Source organism: Psammomys obesus, unplaced genomic scaffold, assembly GCF_907164565.1.
Source record: "Psammomys obesus unplaced genomic scaffold, mPsaObe1.curated_primary_1811, whole genome shotgun sequence".
In the NCBI taxonomy this organism is placed as follows: domain Eukaryota; kingdom Metazoa; phylum Chordata; class Mammalia; order Rodentia; family Muridae; genus Psammomys; species Psammomys obesus.
Window position 1 is genome coordinate 5790310 of NW_026596147.1, and position 20777 is coordinate 5811086.

General features: G+C 42.2%; 1 protein-coding gene across 1 annotated transcript; it reads left to right on the plus strand.

Moving 5' to 3' along the window:
• The first annotated feature begins 3498 nt into the window (after positions 1–3498).
• Positions 3499–19983, plus strand: Mtnr1a (melatonin receptor 1A). Its single transcript, XM_055593668.1, has 2 exons — positions 3499–3691; positions 19115–19983. The coding sequence occupies exons 1-2, from the start codon at positions 3499–3501 to the stop codon at positions 19981–19983; spliced, it is 1062 nt and encodes a 353-aa protein (XP_055449643.1).
• The last annotated feature ends 794 nt before the right edge of the window (positions 19984–20777 follow it).

A 20777-nucleotide genomic window follows, 5' to 3' on the forward strand; every position in this document is an offset into this window, starting at 1 on the left:
TCAAAGAGGCTTTTAATGTATTCAGGATTCGTGTTCAGCAAGGTTTTGAGCAGCAGAGAACACATTTATAAGGAAATTAATGATTCAGGTTTTCAGCTGAAGCAGAAAAACACGTCTTTCTCCGTTGCTGCACTGAAACTGGCAAATCCTCCCGTCCTGTGAGGTGGACCTCATTCCTTTCCCCGAGGAGATCCACCCCTCTGAGATAATATACTCAGAGCAGCTTTGATCTCGGGCATTCTTTCTGGGTCAGTCTCTGAAGATGCATGGAGAGCACAGTTACACAGACGCTTTGCCTGGCCGTGGTGACCACAAAGATGGCAAATCCACCCTTAACCCGGTCTTGTCCGCTGTAGCTCTTAATATAAGCCATGACTACGAAAAAATCTCTTATCATTGTGTGCCCCAACTTTCGGGCTTTCGAGCTGTTTGTGTGTATCTGCATGTAAGTGTGTGTTTGTGCATGTTCCTGTGCACACAGGTACCTGTGTGAGGGTGTATGTGGAGGTCAGAGGTCAACGCCAGGTGTTCTGCAGGAGCTGTCCACCTTGGTTTTGGAGACAGGATCTCACACTGGAACCTAGAGACAGACTGGATGAACAGTAAGAGCCAGGGATCTGTCTCTGCCTTCTCAGCTCTGAGATCATTAAGCATGCCATCATACCCAGGTTTTCAAATACGGATTTGGGGGACTGAACTCACATCGTTATGCTTGTGTAGTGCATTTTACCACTCGAGCTATCTACCCCCAGCCCTAGAGTATTGATATTTAATACATCTGTATGTGTTATCAACCACATGAATCAAAATCACAACTTTAGGTTTTGTTCTACCCCAGCTCCTGTGTGTGAGAGAGGGGAAGTGAAAGGAGGGGGAGAGAGGGAGGGAGAAGGAGAGGGAGAGGGACAAACAGAGAGAGCACATGCCAAGGCACAGATGTGAATGTCAGAGAACAGCCTTGGGCTTTGAGTGCCCGCCCTTGCCTTCTACCTTCTTTGAGGCAGTTTCTTTGTTCTTCACTGACGGAAACACTGGGTTGCTGACGACGGACTTCTGATGGTTTTCCTTTCTCTGCTCTCCATCTGGACACACAGGCATGTCTATGTGGGTTCTGGAGATAAGAACTCGGGTCTTACCATGAGGGGGCGGGATGGGAGGAGTGGGGTATAACTGGGAGGTGGAAAGGGAGCAAAAACCATAATCAGAATATATTATATGAGAAAAAAAAATCTATTTTCAATAAAAAGGGGGGTAAAAAGAACTCAGGCCTCATACTTGTCAAGTTGAGCCATTGAGACATCTCTCTTGCCCAATTTTAGATTTTTAAATATAGATTTTTAAAGAGCTTCAAAGAGAAAGTGGAGGAAAGGGCTTTGTGTATTTACTCAGATATTGAGCCTTTCTGAATTGAGGTGATGGTTCCAGGAACAGAACCAAGGGTATTAGCTATGCTAAGTATATACTATACTACCAGTTCTTAATGTCCAGTTTTTAATTATTTCCTAATTACAAGCTTTAGTAATACTGCTATTGTTTTCACCCACATTCACTTGGAAAAAAAAGTATTTTATAAGCTCCTTAATGCCTCGTTCTTGGCTACATCATAGTCACTCCTCTGGTTTATTTATGTTTAAACAGTTCACGGTATTTTTTAATTATAGACAGCAAATATTTTTGTGGTCAGTTATAGTCTGTTGAGAAACAGTGTCACTTAGGAATGAGATCTGTAGCTGTGGAATCAGAGGGACTCAGGTTCAAAAACGACCCCTACCCACTACCAATTGCTAACTTCGGCACATTACCTCACATTACCACTGTTACGGCGTTTCAGCCAGCGTGGTCCTCTCCACGTCAAACCCTGTCAGATTAGCATTGTGTAGGACAGCCCATGTGAGATATCTCCCCAGGGCTGTGCAGAAATCCCTAGTTCAGTTGGTGACAGCTCTTGCAGCCTTTTCTATGCTCATGATGGTTTTCTGTCCTGCTTTCTTGCCCATGCTTACTGAGAGAGCTCTTCCTCACCCAGAGGCTATAGAATCCTTCACCCTTTCCTTAAGTGTTTCTTTGCTTTCATCATCTATCCCTCTCCTCGCTAATTTAAGATGTTAGCCTTCTCAAATCTGTGTTTTATTTATCATTATCGTTTTTTTAGACCAGGTTGGTCCTGAATAGCCAAGGATAGCCTTGATCTTACCATCCTTTGCCATCGCTCCTGAGTGCTTTGTTTACATGATTGGGCTGCCATACCCAGTTTTTACAGCACTAAGGATGGAACCTAGGATTTCATGAACACTAGATAGGCACGCTATCAGCAGAGCCACAAGTACAGGCCCCTCGGTTCTGCAGTTCATTTCTTCTTGAACGTATTGGTGAATGTAATGTACTTAACATAATTTGTTGAGACAGGATTTTATGCTCCAACACTGGCTGAGCCTGCCACTCAAGTTGTTCCCCGAACTGGCATCGATCCTCTTGTCTCAGCCTCCAGAGCTATGACACAATCCACTAGGCCTCGTTGCTTAATTTTTAATGTAATTTTCTGATATTCATCTTATTCAAACCTCCTTTTCTTTCTTTCTTTTTTTTTTTTTTTAATTCTTCCAAAGGAACTTTGGAGGTGATTGGGAATTGGCCTAATATAAAACAGATAAAGAACATGAAACTCTTAAGTGTTCAATATGAGAGCATCCTGTGTTTCCTAGTTTGTGTAAGTCCTCTTCCCTATGCCTCAGAAAGTTTTGGGGGTTTTGTTTTGCTCTGCACAGAGCTGGCTCATCCACTTGGCAGAAATCTTACATTGTGGTTCTACACCAGCTTTTCTTATCTGGTGTTCCTGGTTTCACCGATATTCTCAGAAGAAGTTACACAGCTGTCGTCTGCCAATATTTACATTTTTCATTTAATTACCAGAAACATCTAGCACAAACGTTAAATGGTGCTATGCCGGTCGGAAAAGATACCCTTTTTATTTCTTTTATTTTTACACATCATGAGCTATAAAGCTGATGTTAGGTTCTATTTCATCCCCACTTTGCCGATAAGGAATCTAGAGCATCTAGTGGCAAAGTTTTGTACATCAGTCCTCGTTAGGATTCAGCTCCTTGCACTGTGGCCTTCCAGGGTGCAAGGTCCAAGGAGGAGGAATTCTTCTGAAATGCTTTGGAGTTTCCTCCACTCGACGTCTCCACCTGTTTCCCAGATTCCCGCCGCACGGGGGCGCAATGTGCACGCGCTGCGGGACCTCTGGGTCCAAGTTGCCGGGCAGTTGACAGCAGGTGTCAGCAGGCGACAGCGGCCAAGTGCAGGGAGGGTGTCCTGCCACGGGGAGGGGCTGGAGCGGGCAGGACCTCTGTGAAGCAGCCATAAGGATGCAAAGTAGGGAGGGCTGGGTCGAGCCATAAAAAGTGGGGAGAGGGCACGAGCAGAGCTGGGCACTCGAGGGTGCGAGGCGACAGGACGATGGCTGTGGCTGTGCGCCGGTGAGGCATCCGGGGGACCATGAAGGCCAATGGCAGCGCGCTGCTCAATGCCTCTCAGCCCGCGCAAGGGAGCGGGGAGGGAGAACGACCGCGGCCGTCGTGGCTGGCCTCTACACTGGCCTTCATCCTCATCTTCACCATCGTGGTGGACATCCTGGGCAACCTGCTGGTCATCCTGTCTGTATATCGCAACAAGAAGCTCAGGAACTCAGGTAGGGGCTCGGGGCATCTCTCCCAGCGCTAGCCCTTTTGCGGGACAGCAAGAAAAGTTCGGAGTCGGTTTCCGAGGAATGGAACTTTGGCTAACTTTTCCTCCTAAAGAGTAAAGGCCACCTTTTCTTGACGCAGGCGCTCTGAGATGCCTTCATTCACAAGTCTTCAGTCCTTACAGATGGAAAACTTCTGTATGATTTCTGTTCCCTTCCGTAGCATCTCTTTACTCTTTCCGGGTCATTAGGTAGGATCCCGGCTGAGTAAATTCCTCAAGATGCCTTTTCAGATTAGATCAACGAACTCATCAGTTGTTTGGGTTTGCATATAAATCAGTTTCCTCAACTTTGATGAGATAGGAAAAGATGCATTAGCTGCCAAGATGACAGAGTCCGTGTTTCTATTTTATTCTCAGATGCAGTTTCCAGCTAATGGCACCAAATCGCAGTGTGGAGGGGAATGATGATAAGAATGCTGGGAAAGCACTTTTTGCTCCTCAACTCAACACGTCTGTATTAAAAAAAAAAATGGAAACTGTGCTGAGGAAAGCATTTGCGTAGAATGTAGGACTAGAGTTAATTCTGTATTTGAGTTATATATAGTTGGGGTTCCCTCAAGCTATGAGGTGAACTAGTCACGCTGTGTAAGAGCAGGTTGGTAGGCTCTGTTGCTGTTTCACACATTTAATTGGTGTCAGATAGTTTGGATTTCTATCCCTTGTTTAGAAATAAACTTTTGGGAGAAGGGTGTAGTTAAGCTCTTTGCTTAAATAGATGCTAAAGTGCTAATTTTGTCCTAAACCAGGTAGTTGGTAAAACCTCAAATTCAGGCAGAACATCTCTCCCTCTCTGCCATAGCTTCTGCAATGCTTCTGGCTGTGCAAAGTATAAGAATTAGTTTGAAGACATCTAATAACATGTTTCCAATTTGGCTTAGAAAATGGGATAACTTCCTTTCACGAGTGATTGCCTTAAACTGGAATTCTGTCTTCAGAATTCAGTAGCTTAGTGGTAGAGTTTGCCCAGCATTGCGAAAAGCCCTGGGTTTGCTGTCCAGCCCTGCAGCGAATGAGTATCTAGGGGGGCACACTCCCTCCTAGAACTAGGTGCCTCTCTGCCCCACACAGGGAATCCTTCGGCCACCCCAAGGTGAGGTGTCAGACTCACCCGATTTACGGAGAGGGACAGAATCATGTTTAGTATCTTGCAGGCTCAGTAGCGGGGCAGGGGTGGGCTTGTCTGATTCTTGGGGCTTCTGCCTGGAGCCCACCCACCCTGCTTCAGTGGTGTCCATAACCTGTACTTGGGAAGTCTGGATCCCACGAGACATTTTCTGTGAAAAGTGTTCACGCTCTCGGCGGCTTAGGAAAAGTGCTCCAGCTCTCCTAATGTTTTGGGCATCATTGGTAAACAACTCCTTGAGAGAGTCTGCATACTGCACACCTGTCGCCGCTGCCCAGGAGGCCCTGGGTGGGCTTTGACCTGCAAGGCTTTACAGCACCACGTTTTTATAGTTAGGCTATTTGCTCAAATGCACCACCATTGAGTTCAATCCATTTGAGGCTTTTTTTTTTTTTTTAATGAATTGTGATTTGGAACAAAGCTAGAGCTAGCTGACTCAAACATATTGCCAGATGCTTATTAAAAGTTCTAGTGCCTGTCTTTAATCCCAGTACTTGGGAGGCTGAGACATGTGGGTCTCTATGAGTCTGAGGCCAGCCTCGTCTACATGCCGAGTTCCAGGCAAACTGGGGTTACATATGAGACCTTGTCTCAAAATAAACGTTTTCATGATTACTCAATTTGTGTCTTTGTTCAGTTTATTTTGCTGGTTTTAAAAATGGAAAATGGAGAAATAGGAGGCTGGGGTGGGGATGGCTCGGCAATTAACAGCACTGTTTTTTCTGGCAAAGGACCCAGATTCAGTTCCCAGCACTCCCTTGACAGCTCACAACTGTCTGTAATGCCAATTCCAGGGGATCCTACACACTGTTCTGATCTCCACAGGCACCAGGCGTATGTGTGTCGTGCACACCCACATGGAGGCAAACACTCATACATATAAAATAAAAGCCTAAAGATCTTTTTGAAAAAGGGAAAGATGAGAAAAAGAAGGATAAAGCATCAAAATTTTTGAAACAGTTCTTTCTTTTGGAAGTATGGTATAACAGCAGAAAAATCTTTTGCCCTCTTTCTTTTCTCAAGAGACTTGGTTGGTCTTTCACGTCTTGAAGAAGAAAACCCCAATATTTAACCACCTTTGGGAGCTGACCAATCACAACAGGACTGCCTCTGAGCGACCAATCGTATCTGCTCTGCTCCAGTCCAATTTTTGCTTACGATAAACGGTACATCCTCAGTGGGTAAAACACAGTGGGAAGATGAAGATTCTCACTGCATACATTCTAATCCAAAAACTTAGTTGTGATCCAACGTCACTCTCTGCATTTGTCAGACAGGGATAAACTCTAGCCTCACACAATGCTTTGTTGTAATTGTTGTAAGTATCAAGTGAAAATGATGCATATGAAAATACGTTGAAAAAGATGGAGAAAGTAATGCTAGATAGGCCTTTATTGGGTTTTTTTTTTTTCTTTTCTTTTTCTTTTGGCTTGATAAAAAGAGGAGTTGCAGGCTCTGGATTAGCATGTTTTTCTCTATGTACATTATACTTAAGTTTACCTTTTTTTGTGAAACAATATAACAGTATCCTGCCTGTTCAAAATTCAGTTATCTGTCAATGAAAGCCATATAGGATATCAACAAAATGGTATCAACAAAATTAACAAAATGGTAGACTTTCAGGCATAGCCTGTTGGTCTTTATAGAAAACTCAGAATTCTACGAAGCTTCCATTCACACTGTTCTGTGCCCTCAATAAGTCTTTGCAAGGCACCCATCTTACTCTAAGTTCCAAGCCCCCCTAGCAATTCAATGAGACTGTGGCAGAGCAGTAACTGAAGAAGCAAAGGAAAACATTCAAGGCAATGGAGAGTGACTTTCATATCGGGGGTGGGGTGAAAACAAGTAAGTCAGCTCTACACATCTCAGGCTTTTGCTTCCAGAGATTGACCAACTGAGAGTCAAGAAAAGGTAGGCTAAAGTGATCCACCTCCACAGAGCATCTGGGATAGCAGGCATGCGTCCCAGTGTCTGCCACATCAGCATCCGCACTGTGTGAGGTACCATACCTGGAGATGATTTAACGTGTACAGGATTCTGTGCATCGCTTTTAGTAGTTTAGTTTAATTTAGTCTTAGGTTTTCGAGACAGGGTTTCTCTGTGTAACCTTGGCTGTCCTGGACTTACTCTGTAAACTAGGCTGGCCTCGAACTCACAGAAATCAGCCTGTCTCTGCCTCCCTGAGTGCTGGGATGCAGATATCATATTATTTGATGTGAGAAACTTAAGCATCTTTGGAATTGGATACCACATAGTTCTGGGAACCAATAGGGATGGCTCTATAGCCATATGCAGTTTCTCATCAGTTAAATGCTTCTGTATGGGGACAGTGGTATCAGGTAATACAGGGAAGAGTGGAAATTGCTAGAGTAGCCCAGGGTCTGTGCTTTAGAACTGTGGTTATAGATCACTGCTCTTCTTTGGTGAAGATCTGTCAAGCTCTTGCCCAGTTCTGATGTCCTTTGATTTCCCATTGTGTATCCTTGGTAAAGACCGCCAACTTATCATAAGTCAGTTGCCATCTCATATCTACCTCTGTCTGCTGAAGAAAAAACAAACAAACAAACAACCTTAATGACATCTACTCTCCCTTTCAAAGAACATCTACAAGTTAACAAACAAACAAACCCTCATGTAGTTTTCCCTATTTGAGAGAAGATAAAGTAGCTGACCACACTGCCTCACACAAGCTTTCTTCAGTGGGATACTGTCTGGTTGAGAAACTATGGGTGAAGTTTGGGAGAATGCACTAGGGCCTGTGATGATGAGGTAAAGGTGTGCATGGGGGATCAATTCTCCTAACTTAGCCAACTTTGCTGGGTTTGGTTAGGTCAAGTTGAGAGATTAGAATTGTCATGACTCCATCTGGATGTGTTCATTTTAGGAGGAGGTCGGGGCCAGCCTCCCCATTCAGCTTATGACAATGTTCAGGGAGAAAACAGCTGAGTTTATGCTGCTCATGTAGTGAGCACGTGGCCCTAAGCTGTATCCCAACAATAATGAAAATTAGCACTTGACCCATCAGAAGAATTTGAAAAATGAAGACTCAGCTGCACTGGCTCAGCATGTCTGCATTCGTGTCACAAGAGTAGTTTGTCACAAGATGTCTAGTGATTTGAACATTGGTACTCTGTGAGATGTTTGAAAATAATACTAGATGACAAAATAAAACATACACGCACCGGATAACTCAAAAATCCTCAAAAGAAATTTATTTAAACATAACAGATATCTGAGAACATATTTTAAAGTCCTCTTATGCTTTCAGAAATATTTTCTACAAAAAATGAGTTTTTCATCTTACGTTTTCTTGCTGTGACTGTTATGATGAGCAACAATTATAAGAGAATCAGTATTATGGGATAAATTGAAAGCAACAAGCTGAGTGAGTTTCTCAATATATCATTAATCTAAACTTGTGGTAAAACTTTCTTCTCTTATTGCCTTGATCTCTAATTGATTTAGCAAAAACTGATGGTCACTGTTGATTATTTCTGCTTACAATCAAATAACTTACTGTCTCTATATCCAACCAATGCCAACGATTATATGAATTAGTTTTTCAGACCAACAGTTTTGTTATTTTTTAAAACTCTACAGAACAATTTATGTTAGAAACATTTCCAAGCTTGAGAAAATTAGACCAAGAGACTGATAAAGTTGCATCTCCTGCCACGCTTTTTTATTTGGTCTGATTCCTACTTATTTTCCCATGGAGAAAGTCTGACCTCTAACTCTCCATAGCTAAGTGCATAGTGTAACCTGAAGCTTTCAAAGCACCCTCCCTCATTGGTCTACATCACAGTTTCTTCAGGCAGCTGAGAACACTTAGACCCCAGATTCATAGCCAAGAAAAGAGTTTTCCTTACTGTAGAACTAAGACAACCCAGCATGGCGCGATGCAAGGAACAGAGGAATTAAAGCCAGGGGATACAAGCTGAGTCTCGTAAGTGCTTTTGTGTGCAGTATGTCTGGGAGATGAGGTCCTCATTTCCTCCATCTAGTCAATGAGGTTAATACTATTGTCTCCCAGCACAGCCTAGGAAGATAGAGTGAGGCTCTGCCTCACAATGGACTTAGCCTACCTAACTATTCATCCATCTATTTATCTGTCATTTCGACCTTATATACAAATAACAGTATTATAGTGGTTCTATAACACATTCAATGATTAGTTCTATTTAGTTTGCTTTTATTTTTTAATGTTAATTTACTTTTAAGCATTCTATTTGGAAACAAATAGAAAATACAGAATTAGTAGGAAATCAGCCAGGAATTGAAGGGTTGGGATCTACATTAGTTACTTTTTTTTTGCTATGACAAAATACTACTTCAAGTTTTTTATGTCAAAAGATTTATTGTGCCTTATGGTTTCAAAGGGCCTGGTCCATGGTTACTTATGTTTTGGGTAGACTATCAGGGCAACAGGATCTTTTTTCACTTCGTGGCAAATAGGAACAAAGAAGATAATGTGTCAGGAAGGGGCCATAGATAATCTATCCCTAATGTCCTGTAACCTTGTGGTCTGCTCCTTCTAGCGAGATGTCAACTTCTAATGTTTCCACAACCTCCCCAGATAGTGTTAGCTGGAGACCAAATGTTTACAGCACATAAGCCTGTAGGAACCCCTTATATTCAAACTCATATGAAGCCTGTGTTCCCTATGCATTGTTTGTTGGATGTCTTATGCATTCTTTTTTTAATTTTTTAATTTATAATTTTTATTTTTTATATTAATCACAGGTTATTTTCTTTGTATCCCAGCCATAGCCCCTTCCCTTACTCCCTCCCCATCCCGCCCTCCTTCCCTCATCTCCTCTCATGCCCCTTTCCAAGTCCACTGATAGGGGAGGACCTCCTCCGCTTCCATCTGACCCTAGCTTATCAGGTCTCTTTAGGACTGGCTGCAATGTTCTCCTCTGTGGCCTAGCAAGACTGCTCCTCCCTCAGAGGGAGGGGGGAGTTGAAGAGCTCGCCATTGAGTCCATGTCATAAATAGTCCCTGTTCCCCTTACTAGAGAACCCACTTGGATACTGAGCTACCATGGGCTACATCTGAGCAGGGGTTCTAGGTTATATCCATACATGGTCCTTGGTTGGAGAAACAGTCTCATGAAAGACCCCTGTGCCCAGATATATTTGGTCCTTGTTGGGCTCCTGTCCTCTCCAGGTCTTACTAACTCCCCCTTCTTTGTTATGATTCCCTGCACTCTGCCGAAGGTTTGGTTATGAGTCTTAATATCTGCTTTCATATACTGCTAGGTAGAGTCTTTCAGAGGCCTCTGCGGTAGGCTTGTGCATTCTTAAAGTCCTTTCCAGAGGGATTTCCATCATTCTTCAATGTGGAACAGGCCCTTCCTGTCCCTATGCTCCCACAGAATCTACCATGATAGAAACTTCCTTCTAGCAGTTTTCATGCGTGGTTAATGCTGTAGTTGCCTGTTGATGTTCCTGCTCTTCCGATAACACTGGGAGCTCCTGGTTGGGCATTAAGGGAAGAGTAATGCTAGACGATAATGGAGCAGCTACAAGATTAAGGGTAGGAATAGAGAAGACTACAGTATTTCAGAGATGTTTCACATGCCAATTGCTCGGTATTATGACTTATTATATGTGTATGTTGCAGAATGTGAGAGCCTGTGCACATAGCTCAGCAGTTAAGAGCATGTACTGCTCTTGCAGAGGACCTGCGTTCAGTTCCAACTACCGATACCAGATGACTTACAGCCACTTGTAACTCCAGCTCCAGGAAATCTGAATCCATCTTCTGGTCCACACAGGCACCTGTACTCAAGTGCCCAAATCTGCACAGCTGGACACACTTGTACACATTAAAGGAAAAAAATACATATTTTATTAAGAAGTTCCAGAATGTGTAAATATGAAATTTTTTTTATTTTTTTAAATTTTATTTTTAATTTTATTTTAACTTTTATTAATTAGAATATATTATTGACTTTGTATACCCCCCTAGCTCCCTACCTCCTCCCTTCCCAATCCCACCCTTCCTCCCCCTTCTCCACTCATGTCCCTCCCCCAGTCCACTGATAAGGGAGGTCCTCCTCACCTCCCTTCTGATCTTAGTCTATCAGGTCTCATCAGGAGTGGCTGCAATGTCTTCCTCTGTGTTCTGGTAAGGCTGTTAGCCCTCAGGGGGAGGTGATCAAAGAGCAGGCCAATCAGTTCATGTCAGAGGCAGTCCCTCTTCCCATTATTATGGAACCCACTTGGACCCTGAACTGCCATGGGCTACATCTGTGCAGGGGTTCTAGGTTATCTCCATGAATGGTCCTTGGTTGGAGTATCAGTCTCAGACAAGACCCCTGTACCCAGATTTTTTGGTTCTGTTGCTCTCCTTGTGGAGCTCCTGTCCTCTCCAGGTCTTACTATTTTCCACTTCTTTCATAACATTCCCTGCACTCTACCCAAAGGTTGGCTATAAGTCTCAGCATCTGTTTTGATACACTGCAGGGTAGAGCCTTTCAGAGGCCCTCTGTGGTAGGCTCCTGTCCTGTTCCCTGGTTTCTCCCTCTTTTGATGTCCATCCTCTTAGCATTTCTGAATGGGGACTGAGCATTTTAGCCAGAGTCCTCCTTCTTGATTAGTTTCTTTAGTTGTACAGATTTTAGTAGGTTTATCCTATATTATATGTCTAACTATAAAACTGGAGTATACAATCTATAAGATTATCTAAGATAAAGATTTGTCACTAAAGCTGTTTAAATAAATCCTACAAAAATCTCCAAAGGATTCGTATAATCACTACCTTTTACTTTAAGAGAAAGAATGGAAGAAAATAAAACCTGATCAAATTCAGTTCAATTCACATTTTAAGTTGCAGACTTACAAAGCATTGTGTCCCTTACTTACAAGCTTCCAGAGTGAGCAAATTTATGTATTTCTCAATATTTATTTATGCAAATGAGATATGAGTCAAAAGGAGCTTGATGTAAAAGGACCTGCTGTACTGACTTTTCTCCCTTTCCTAACTGTGTTTAGGTTGTCAGAGAGACCCTGCCTTCTAAGACAGAAACACATATGCTCTGTTGGGGTTTCTAGAGCATCAAAGATGCAGTCAGTGGATGTTTCTTAAAAACATATTGGTGCATGCACAGAATTCTACATGAGCTGTTCATTTCAGCTACTCGACTCTGGAAAGGCCCTTCTTTAATTGATACCTACATTTTCCTCCCTTCTCAAACAGGTTGACCAAAGAAGTTCATCCACAAGGGAGGTATGATGTATCAGAAACTTTCAGTGAAATTTAACAGTATTTCAGTCAAGAGAAACTTTTTTAATTGTTCTGGTTTTTAAAAATTTTTCAAACACTTATTTTTCCAGAGAGCTGTACATTTATGACAATCACCTAGAAGGGATTAGTCTCAGAGGAAGGGGCAGGAAAGACTGCTGAATATTATTCAAATTATTGCAGGTAATTTGAATTATTAATGCATGCGACTGGAAAGGATGCCTACCTACCTTGATAGTGGTCTGTCTGAGTGTGGATTGTAATGACTATTCATGTAGATAAAGATTTGCTGTATTCCAAAGTATAAGCTAGAATATGATTGACCATTAAATTCTTGATGGGTAAAGACACTTACTGTGCAATCATGAGGACATGTGTTCACATCCCCAATACTGACATACTTAGTTGGACATGGCCACACCTGCATGTCACTCAAACATTGGGAACTAGAAAATACAGACTTCAGGAGCTCACTGGCGACTATTCCAGCATAAAAGGTGAGGTACAGGCTCAGTAAGAGACCCTGTATCAAGAAAAGGGTGAGGAGTGATGGAGGACCCAAAGCCCCCTGTGGCTTCTGCACACAGAAAAAAAAATGGGCATAAATATATGCATACATCACATATACAACACACCAGCACACCAATGAATACAGAGAATAATAGAACATCCTTAAATATAATACCTACTTTAAAAGATACATCTTTCTTTCAAGTGCTCTAAACTCTTGCTCACTTAATTCTCACATTAGAGTAAGACATAAATTTGAAATTAAAATTACCATATTATTTGTGATTTTAAGTAAAATAAGCCAGGCACAGGAAGACAAGTGCCTCAGATAGGGGCGGAGCAGGTTGGTCAATGGGGACTGAGTGACAGAGAGCCAAAAGGAGGTCTGGTCTGCTAGCTCAGTGTGGGTGATTAGGGATGGAGGTTGGATGCTGTGGATCTCCAAACTCTAAAAAGTGGGCTTTTGGAAGTTTTTATCACAAAGAAATGACATATCTTCAGGGAGAGGGATGCACACACACAGTGTGAAATAAGAATTCCAATTGCCACATGCTGCTTCTTCAATACGCAGAGTTTTTGGTTTTAGGCAATGGTTAAGAAGACATTTTATTTAACAGATAAGAAAAAAACATGAAATAAAGACATAGAAGAATTAAAACAGGATAGCACAGCAGAAAACCTTTCTGGCCCAAAGAGGCCAGAAGAGGATGTTGAACCATTGGAACAGAAGGGGCAGGTGCTGTGGGTCAAACAGAACCCAGGTCCTTTGCAAGAGTGATAAGCATTTTCACCACTAAGCCATTTGTCTCTGCAGCCTCTTAAAAATCCCTTCTATGGAAATTTTATTTCATACTGTTTTATTGCTAGTTTTTATCTTCCATTTCCAGCCTTGATTTAATTTTAATATGTAAATAGATAACATGATTTTCTTATTGTAAATAATGAGTTTGTTCTCTTTTGGACTTAGCAATTTAGAGCTATTATTTAGTGCAATTAGTTTGTTTACTTAATCTGGGATTTCCACTGAAACATTCAAGATTGGGGAGAAGGAGTTAAGAAAGCAAAGCCCGCCGTCTTGGATGGAGTTATTGTTGTTTCTTTGGTTTTCTGTTAATGTGGCTGAAATAGCACCCTTTTGCTTTACAATTTTCAACCTAATCCTCAGAGGTGAATAATAGTGCAGATATCTGTAAGTTGCTACCCTCTAAAGGGAAAAAGGCTAAAACATAATGTGAATATTTTATATCCTCTCTAAACTGTCTCCCTGAGACAAGTGTAACCAAGTGCAGAAAATAAACAGGATTTATTTTTTTTGGAGGATTTTAGATCTTTAACAGCTACTGGGATCTAGACTGTAAAAGAAGGATGTGTGTGTTGCTTTGTTTTAAAGTAACTGAATGTTTCTTTGTTTTGTTGTTTGTGGGTTTTATTAAAATGCCCAGGGAGACACTTTCCAACTTTCTCTACTTCAGCAGAGAATGGGGGACACAGTGAAACAAATGGAAGACGCACGCAGTGTGGGGTACAGATGTGATATTACCTGAAGGCTGTGATGTGGAGAAGGTGTCCAAACCCCCTGTTCCATGAACGGGGTAGGCTATCAGCAGTGTGTTAGGGCAAACAGTGGGAGAGGCTAAAGAAAGGGTTAGCAGGAAGTTCACGCAGTGTGGAGAGTGGGTGGAGTCCAGGTGGAAACTTGTTTCTAAACTTGGGATGCACACACACACACACACACATACACACACACACACAGAGAGAGAGAGAGAGAAGAGAGAGAGAGAGAGAAAGAGAGAGACAGAGAGATTACTTTTAATATCCCCTTACATAGCTAAAGAATATTTCTTAATCCCTCTCAGCATCTTAGCTTCCTCTTGTCATATCATTAACATTTATCCACATGGAACTGGCTGTAAACAACAGATTTAAAGCAGGTCCTTCACCAAGACTGGCCTCTTGGATCTGAATCTATGAGTTTGCTGACGTTCAGATACTTTTTTAAAAAGTCTATATGAGCAGTCATCAATGGGTCTACAGTTTTGCTTTCTGCACAGTTCAAATCCAGGCTGAAAAAGGAAGATAATATGAACTGGCCCACTGAGAAAAAATAGTGCACTGGCAGTTAAATGCAGGAGAGCAACTGATTTCTACAGTGCGTGTATCGCTTAAAGAATCCAGGTGCATTACTCTTTCCAGAAAACCTTTATTGAGCACCTGCTGTGTACTGAGTTCAGTGTTGATAAGAGCTACAGGCTGGGTCCTGGATCACACTGTTTTGTGGGGACACAGCTTCTGTGTGAAAACGTGTGCTTGTGGGTTGCTTTGCTTCAGGGAGCAAAGCCACATTCAGGGAGGAGGAAAGGAGGAAAGGTCAATGCCAAGAAACATTTGGAATGCAGCTTTCTCCCTACTAAGCTTGATTAGTTCATGTGAGCAACTAAAGTTTCTACCACGAAGCCAGTGAGTGGGCTTAGAAAATCTCCCCAGGTCGTCACAGATACAGAGTTGAAGGGCTGTCTTAAGTTTCCAAAGAACTTAAAGTCAGAGAGTTGGTTTCCATGATCACTCAACCTCCAGTTCTTCCTTGGAACTAGGATTTAGCCTCTCAAGGCTGTCCAGGCTTTTGACATTGCCTCATGATGCTGTGATATAGTCAGGTGTTGGGCCAGATTGATATCTTAGGATACATGTGCGGTGTAGGTTGGTAGGGTGGGCACACCTGCAAGACCCAAAGAGCCTAAGGTTACAAGGGCAGAGGACAGGAGACAATCGTTCTAGTAAGGAGTCGCTAATGTGATTGTGAGAGGAAAAAACTACAACACCTGCCCTTGATTTTATGACCAATGAATCTTCGGTATGAAGCTAATAATACTATAATCTAATCATATATATGACCCACGAATCCCGTTCTGTGATATGGTACCACCTGGTGATGCAGTTGGCTTTTAAATGAACCTTCAAAACCAGTATTCTAAGGTGGGAAACATAAGAAGTTCAATGAATGCCAGGAGCATGGCCCATAATTGTACAATCAGGTCCTTAGTTTGAAGCACGTCCTGAGAAATTCCATCATGGTGGACAAAGCATCCTATTAGAGAGTACTGTTTAGTGTCTGGAATCCTAGAACTCACTTTTGTTATAGTCAGAGCAAAGTCTGTAACCCCAGTGCTAACAAGAGAAGAAGACAGCTCAGCTAGGTGGGGAAGAAATAGTAGTTGGAACTCAACTTGGAAGATTTTGCCTTCTCCAAAGACAGATACTCGAGTTCTTGTTTGGAAGCCTGGTTTTCCTCCATTTCCAGACTATACTCACAGAGAGTGCGTGCAAGTTCTTTTTGTTTGTATCTCAAACAGCGCACACAGCAACTTTCACCTGCGTTTGGTTACATAAATTGTGTTGTTTACTCCAGACAACTGAAACAAAATAAGCCTTGTACTGAAAGTTCCTGCTTCATTAATTACTATTAAAGAAAGAAAACGTGAAAAGGTGTCACGAAGCAAGAAATGCACTGAAAGTTCTCAGAAAAATTGCTATAGAAGCAAACTTTTTATGTGCCTGTTTGTGGTATAGGTGCACGTGTGTACATGTATGTATGTATGTGCGGTACATATGTGTGTAGGGCACGGGTAAACACTGGATATGTTTATCAATTACTCTTCCCCTTGGTTTTTGAGGAGGTCTTCCAGTGAGCCAATGAACCACCTATTTGCCTAGGTTGACTCACCGATGAGTTCTGGCTTCAGTCCCTCCAGCACAGGGGCTGAGTGCGCATGGAGCCAAGCCTGACATTTCCTGTGGGTGTAGGGGATATTAACTCAGGACCTCCTGCCACTGCAGCAGTCACCTTGCTCACTGCCCCGTCTCCCCAGATTCTTTAAAAGTCACTTCTTTAAAAGCTGCTGATAGAGTTGAAACTAAAGGTTTAATGGTAAGTTACTCCCCCTCCCAGGTAATTTTAAATTACAGTTATAATACTTCAGTGCTGGAGTCAGCCCATTTCAGCGCAAGATACTTAATAGTTTAAAGTGATGTATTATCTATGACATCCATCTACACACCGAAGTAGCAGCAAAACAGTGTGTTTTAACCCAGAATGGCCTGGGGTAAAATGGCTTAGTGTAAATTTCCTTTTAAACAGCTTAAAATTCCAACCACAAACAATGTCATAGTTCCTTGTTTTGTTTGTTTGTTTGTTTGTTTGTTGTTTTGTGGCTTCAATCCTTCAGGCCTTTTTACAGCAATGGTGCTTCATTCCTATTCATTGGTTTAATTTTCTATGAATTAATCTCATTTTACAAACATTTGTGGAGAAAGTAAGCCAGAGATTCTGTGTAGATGTGGTTTTCAAGTGGCTTTGTCTCTTCCTGCTTTAATATTTGCATGTGTTATGTTTCCGAGATGTAGAAGAGAAATTTCCCTTCCTTCCTCCCTTTTTTCCTTCCTTCCTTCCCTTTCATTTAAAAACTCTACTAGGTAAGAGTACTATATTATTTTTTCATAATTGTTGACATTTAAGGTCATTTATTCTTCTGGGGGTTGGAGGTTTACATGTTTACATGTGTTGGTATTGCATGAATGAGTGGTGTGTACATGTAGGCTTGCATTCTTGTGCAGGCAAGTGGTCGGTCACAGTGATAAGTATGTGCTACTGGGCCTCTTTTTACATGGGTGCTGGGGATTCAGATCCGAGTCCTTATGCTTGTGTGTCCAGCATTTTACCAACCGAGCCATTACTCTTCCCCATGAGGTCAAATATTCCATTCTAACCCAGTGCTGTTCCACATAGGTTAGCATCCTATCCATTTTAACGGATAGATATAAAAGTTGCTCTTGATTCTGTTTCAGTTTTTTTTCTGTCTGTTTCTACCAGTTCCCCAGAACCTTTTATATGCATCTGCTAAGTTCTTATTAAATGGGATGTATTATCACCTATTCCAAATTCAAAGCAGAATAAATAAAATAATTCTGGCGTCTTCAAAGGGGAAATTGCTTCTCTCCGGTTGGGCAAATAAGAAAGGGATGTGAGCATGTCCATTTAGGATCCATTTAAAACAGGAGAGAAATGTAGCTTTTAAAAAGCCACAAAATAATAGAGCACATTGGTGGAACACCTTATAAAATTTAGCTAGAGCCCTTTTTCTATACACTGAAAATGTGCTCAGTTATCATATTAGTACAGAAGATTACCACCTGTTAGGAATACATGAGGCTTACTGCTGTAATCTTACCACTTATTCAGAATATGTGGGGCTTAATTCTCCAATCTTAAGTTATTCATAAATACAAGAGACGTTCTTTCTTTTTGGTTTGAGAGAGGGAGTTGCAGAAAATGACCACATTTTTATACGAGTTGGTACACTGCACAGTGCTTGGCATACACTGCGTCACCCAAGGTTCACTTGACACTAGGAAGGAGGCACCATCGAACATCTCTGTATCATCCAAGAGGGAATGGAAACTTGCCAGAGTGAAGTAACTTGGTCCAGGTCCGTAGCCAGTAAGGAGTGATGCCAGTGTGTAATCCCGAAACCGATGGTGGCATCCCTTTTCTCTTAGGACGAAGATACATAGCTTCCAACAGCAGAAGCTGGAGGCTCGCCCCTTAAACCTTGGGAAAAACTAGAAAGATCAGACACCTTAGCTTAAGGAAGTCGCGGCAGACTTGAGAAGTAGGGGGATGTCAGACTTCCCAGGTGAGACCCCCAAACAGAAGAAGCCATGAAGTGCAATCATCTTGAGAGTTGTTAAAAGAAGAGAAACTAGTCGGAAATTCAGTATTTCCGGAAATGGAATGTTATGGAGACTCAGAGATTTACAGAATGGACTTGACTCAACAAGGGCAACGTTTGCGCTTCTTGGTGGCATTTGTTTTATTTATCATGTTGCGATAGCTATGGTTTCAGGTCATACAAGTTGTGGAAATAACTAGCTTGCTCTCTCCCTCCTTCTCTCTCTTGCTTTGTCTCTCTCTCTCCCTCCCTCTCTCTGTACTTTCCTCCCTTCCTCTCTTCCTCTCTCCTTCCGTACTTCTATCCCTTTCTCTTTTCCTCCCTTCCTTTAGCATATGGAATTATTATTTGCTCTGTTACCATATGTATATTTGCATGCCTGTTTACTTGTGTATGCATGTGTATGTTCATGGCTGTAAAGCTGTGGTTGATATCAGGTGCCTTCTTCAGTCACTACACTACTTACTCATTGAGACAAACTCTCTCAGTTGAACCCTGGGCTTGCCACTCCTGCTTATCTGGCTAGCTAGCTTGCTCTGGGCATCCCATGTCTCCACCTTACTTGCACAGGGACCATAGGCAGGCATCCAAGGCCATGGGGCTTTCGGAGGGGTACTGGGAATCCAAACTCCAGTCCTCAAGCTTCCCTGCAAGTTGCACTGGCTATCTTTCCAATCCTCCTCTCTTAAGCATATGTTTAAAGATACGACCCCTGCAATACTGGCGCTAACCTGTGTTTTCTCCATCTTTCTCTCTCAGGGAACATATTTGTGGTGAGTTTAGCAGTTGCAGACCTCGTGGTGGCTATCTACCCATACCCCTTGGTGCTGACATCCATATTTAACAATGGATGGAATCTGGGATACCTGCACTGTCAAATCAGTGGGTTTCTAATGGGTTTGAGTGTCATTGGCTCAATATTCAACATCACCGGCATCGCCATTAACCGCTACTGCTACATCTGTCACAGCCTCAAGTATGACAAACTATACACCAACAAAAATTCTCTCTGCTATGTGTTCCTGATATGGATGTTGACTCTTGTAGCCATCATGCCCAACCTGCAGACTGGAACTCTCCAGTACGATCCCCGGATCTACTCCTGTACCTTCACCCAGTCCATCAGCTCGACGTACACGATAGCAGTGGTGGTTTTCCACTTCATAGTGCCTATGATTATCGTCATCTTCTGCTACTTGAGAATATGGATCCTGGTTCTTCAGGTCAGACAGAGGGTGAAACCTGACAGCAAGCCCAAACTGAAGCCCCAGGACTTCAGGAACTTTGTCACCATGTTTGTAGTTTTTGTACTCTTTGCCATTTGCTGGGCGCCACTCAACTTCATAGGTCTCATTGTGGCTTCAGACCCTGTCACCATGGTCCCCAGGATCCCAGAGTGGCTGTTTGTGGCCAGTTACTACTTGGCATATTTCAACAGCTGCCTCAATGCGATTATATATGGACTACTGAACCAAAATTTCAGAAAGGAATATAAAAGAATTATCATCTCCTTGTGCACAACCAAGATGTTTTTTGTGGACAACTCAAACGATGCAGCAAATAAGATTAAATGCAAGCCCTCTCCACTCATAACCAATAATAATTTAATAAAGGTGGACTCTGTTTAAAAAGCCAGTGTGCTAGCAGGCTACCGACACCGGTTGGGATGCCCGGGGGGTTATCTTACTGCTTTCTGTGCTTGCTTTCTCTTGTCTAGAAATCAGTCTAGCCCAACTTGAAACTCTTTAGGGTTGCATCTGTAGTGCTGGAACGAACTTACTGTCTGCTCTATGATCATACCTCTAGTTCTGCTTATCAGAGGGAATACTGACCATGTAACAGCCATATGTCAAATGAACAATATGTGTCAGTGGAGGAATTTGAAGCAGAATGAATCCAAGACAAGAGAGACTGTGAGAACCTTTTTATTGTAAACAAGTGACATAAAGGCAGTCCACCAATGGTTTAATTAAATAGTCAGGAAAATGTAACCTGTGACAAACACGGACATATTTTTTTTTTTATTGGCAGTAATAACACAGCAATGGTTTAACGTACTGTATGTGTGAAGATATGGGTTAGTCATGTACAAACAGTGCTTCATTTTTCTCTAAAGTTATTTGAGCACCTTTACATTTTCATATATTTGCCAGGGATCCTAGAACTAGTCCACAACAGGTATTGAGGGCTGACCAATCTCCTCACATCTTCAAAAACATCTCTAACAGGAAAAAAAAAATAATATTTTATTTGTAATGGAGTAAGTGGGGCAAAAAGAAAAAGTGAGGCAAAAGATTCTTATTAAAGAGTGAGAAGCTGCATATGAATGTACGAACGGGCCCACAACAATAGCAGCAAATGTAGTCACCAGCGCACACCATTCGGCTGGCCGTTTCACAGTTTGGGTCAGCTCCACCTATGA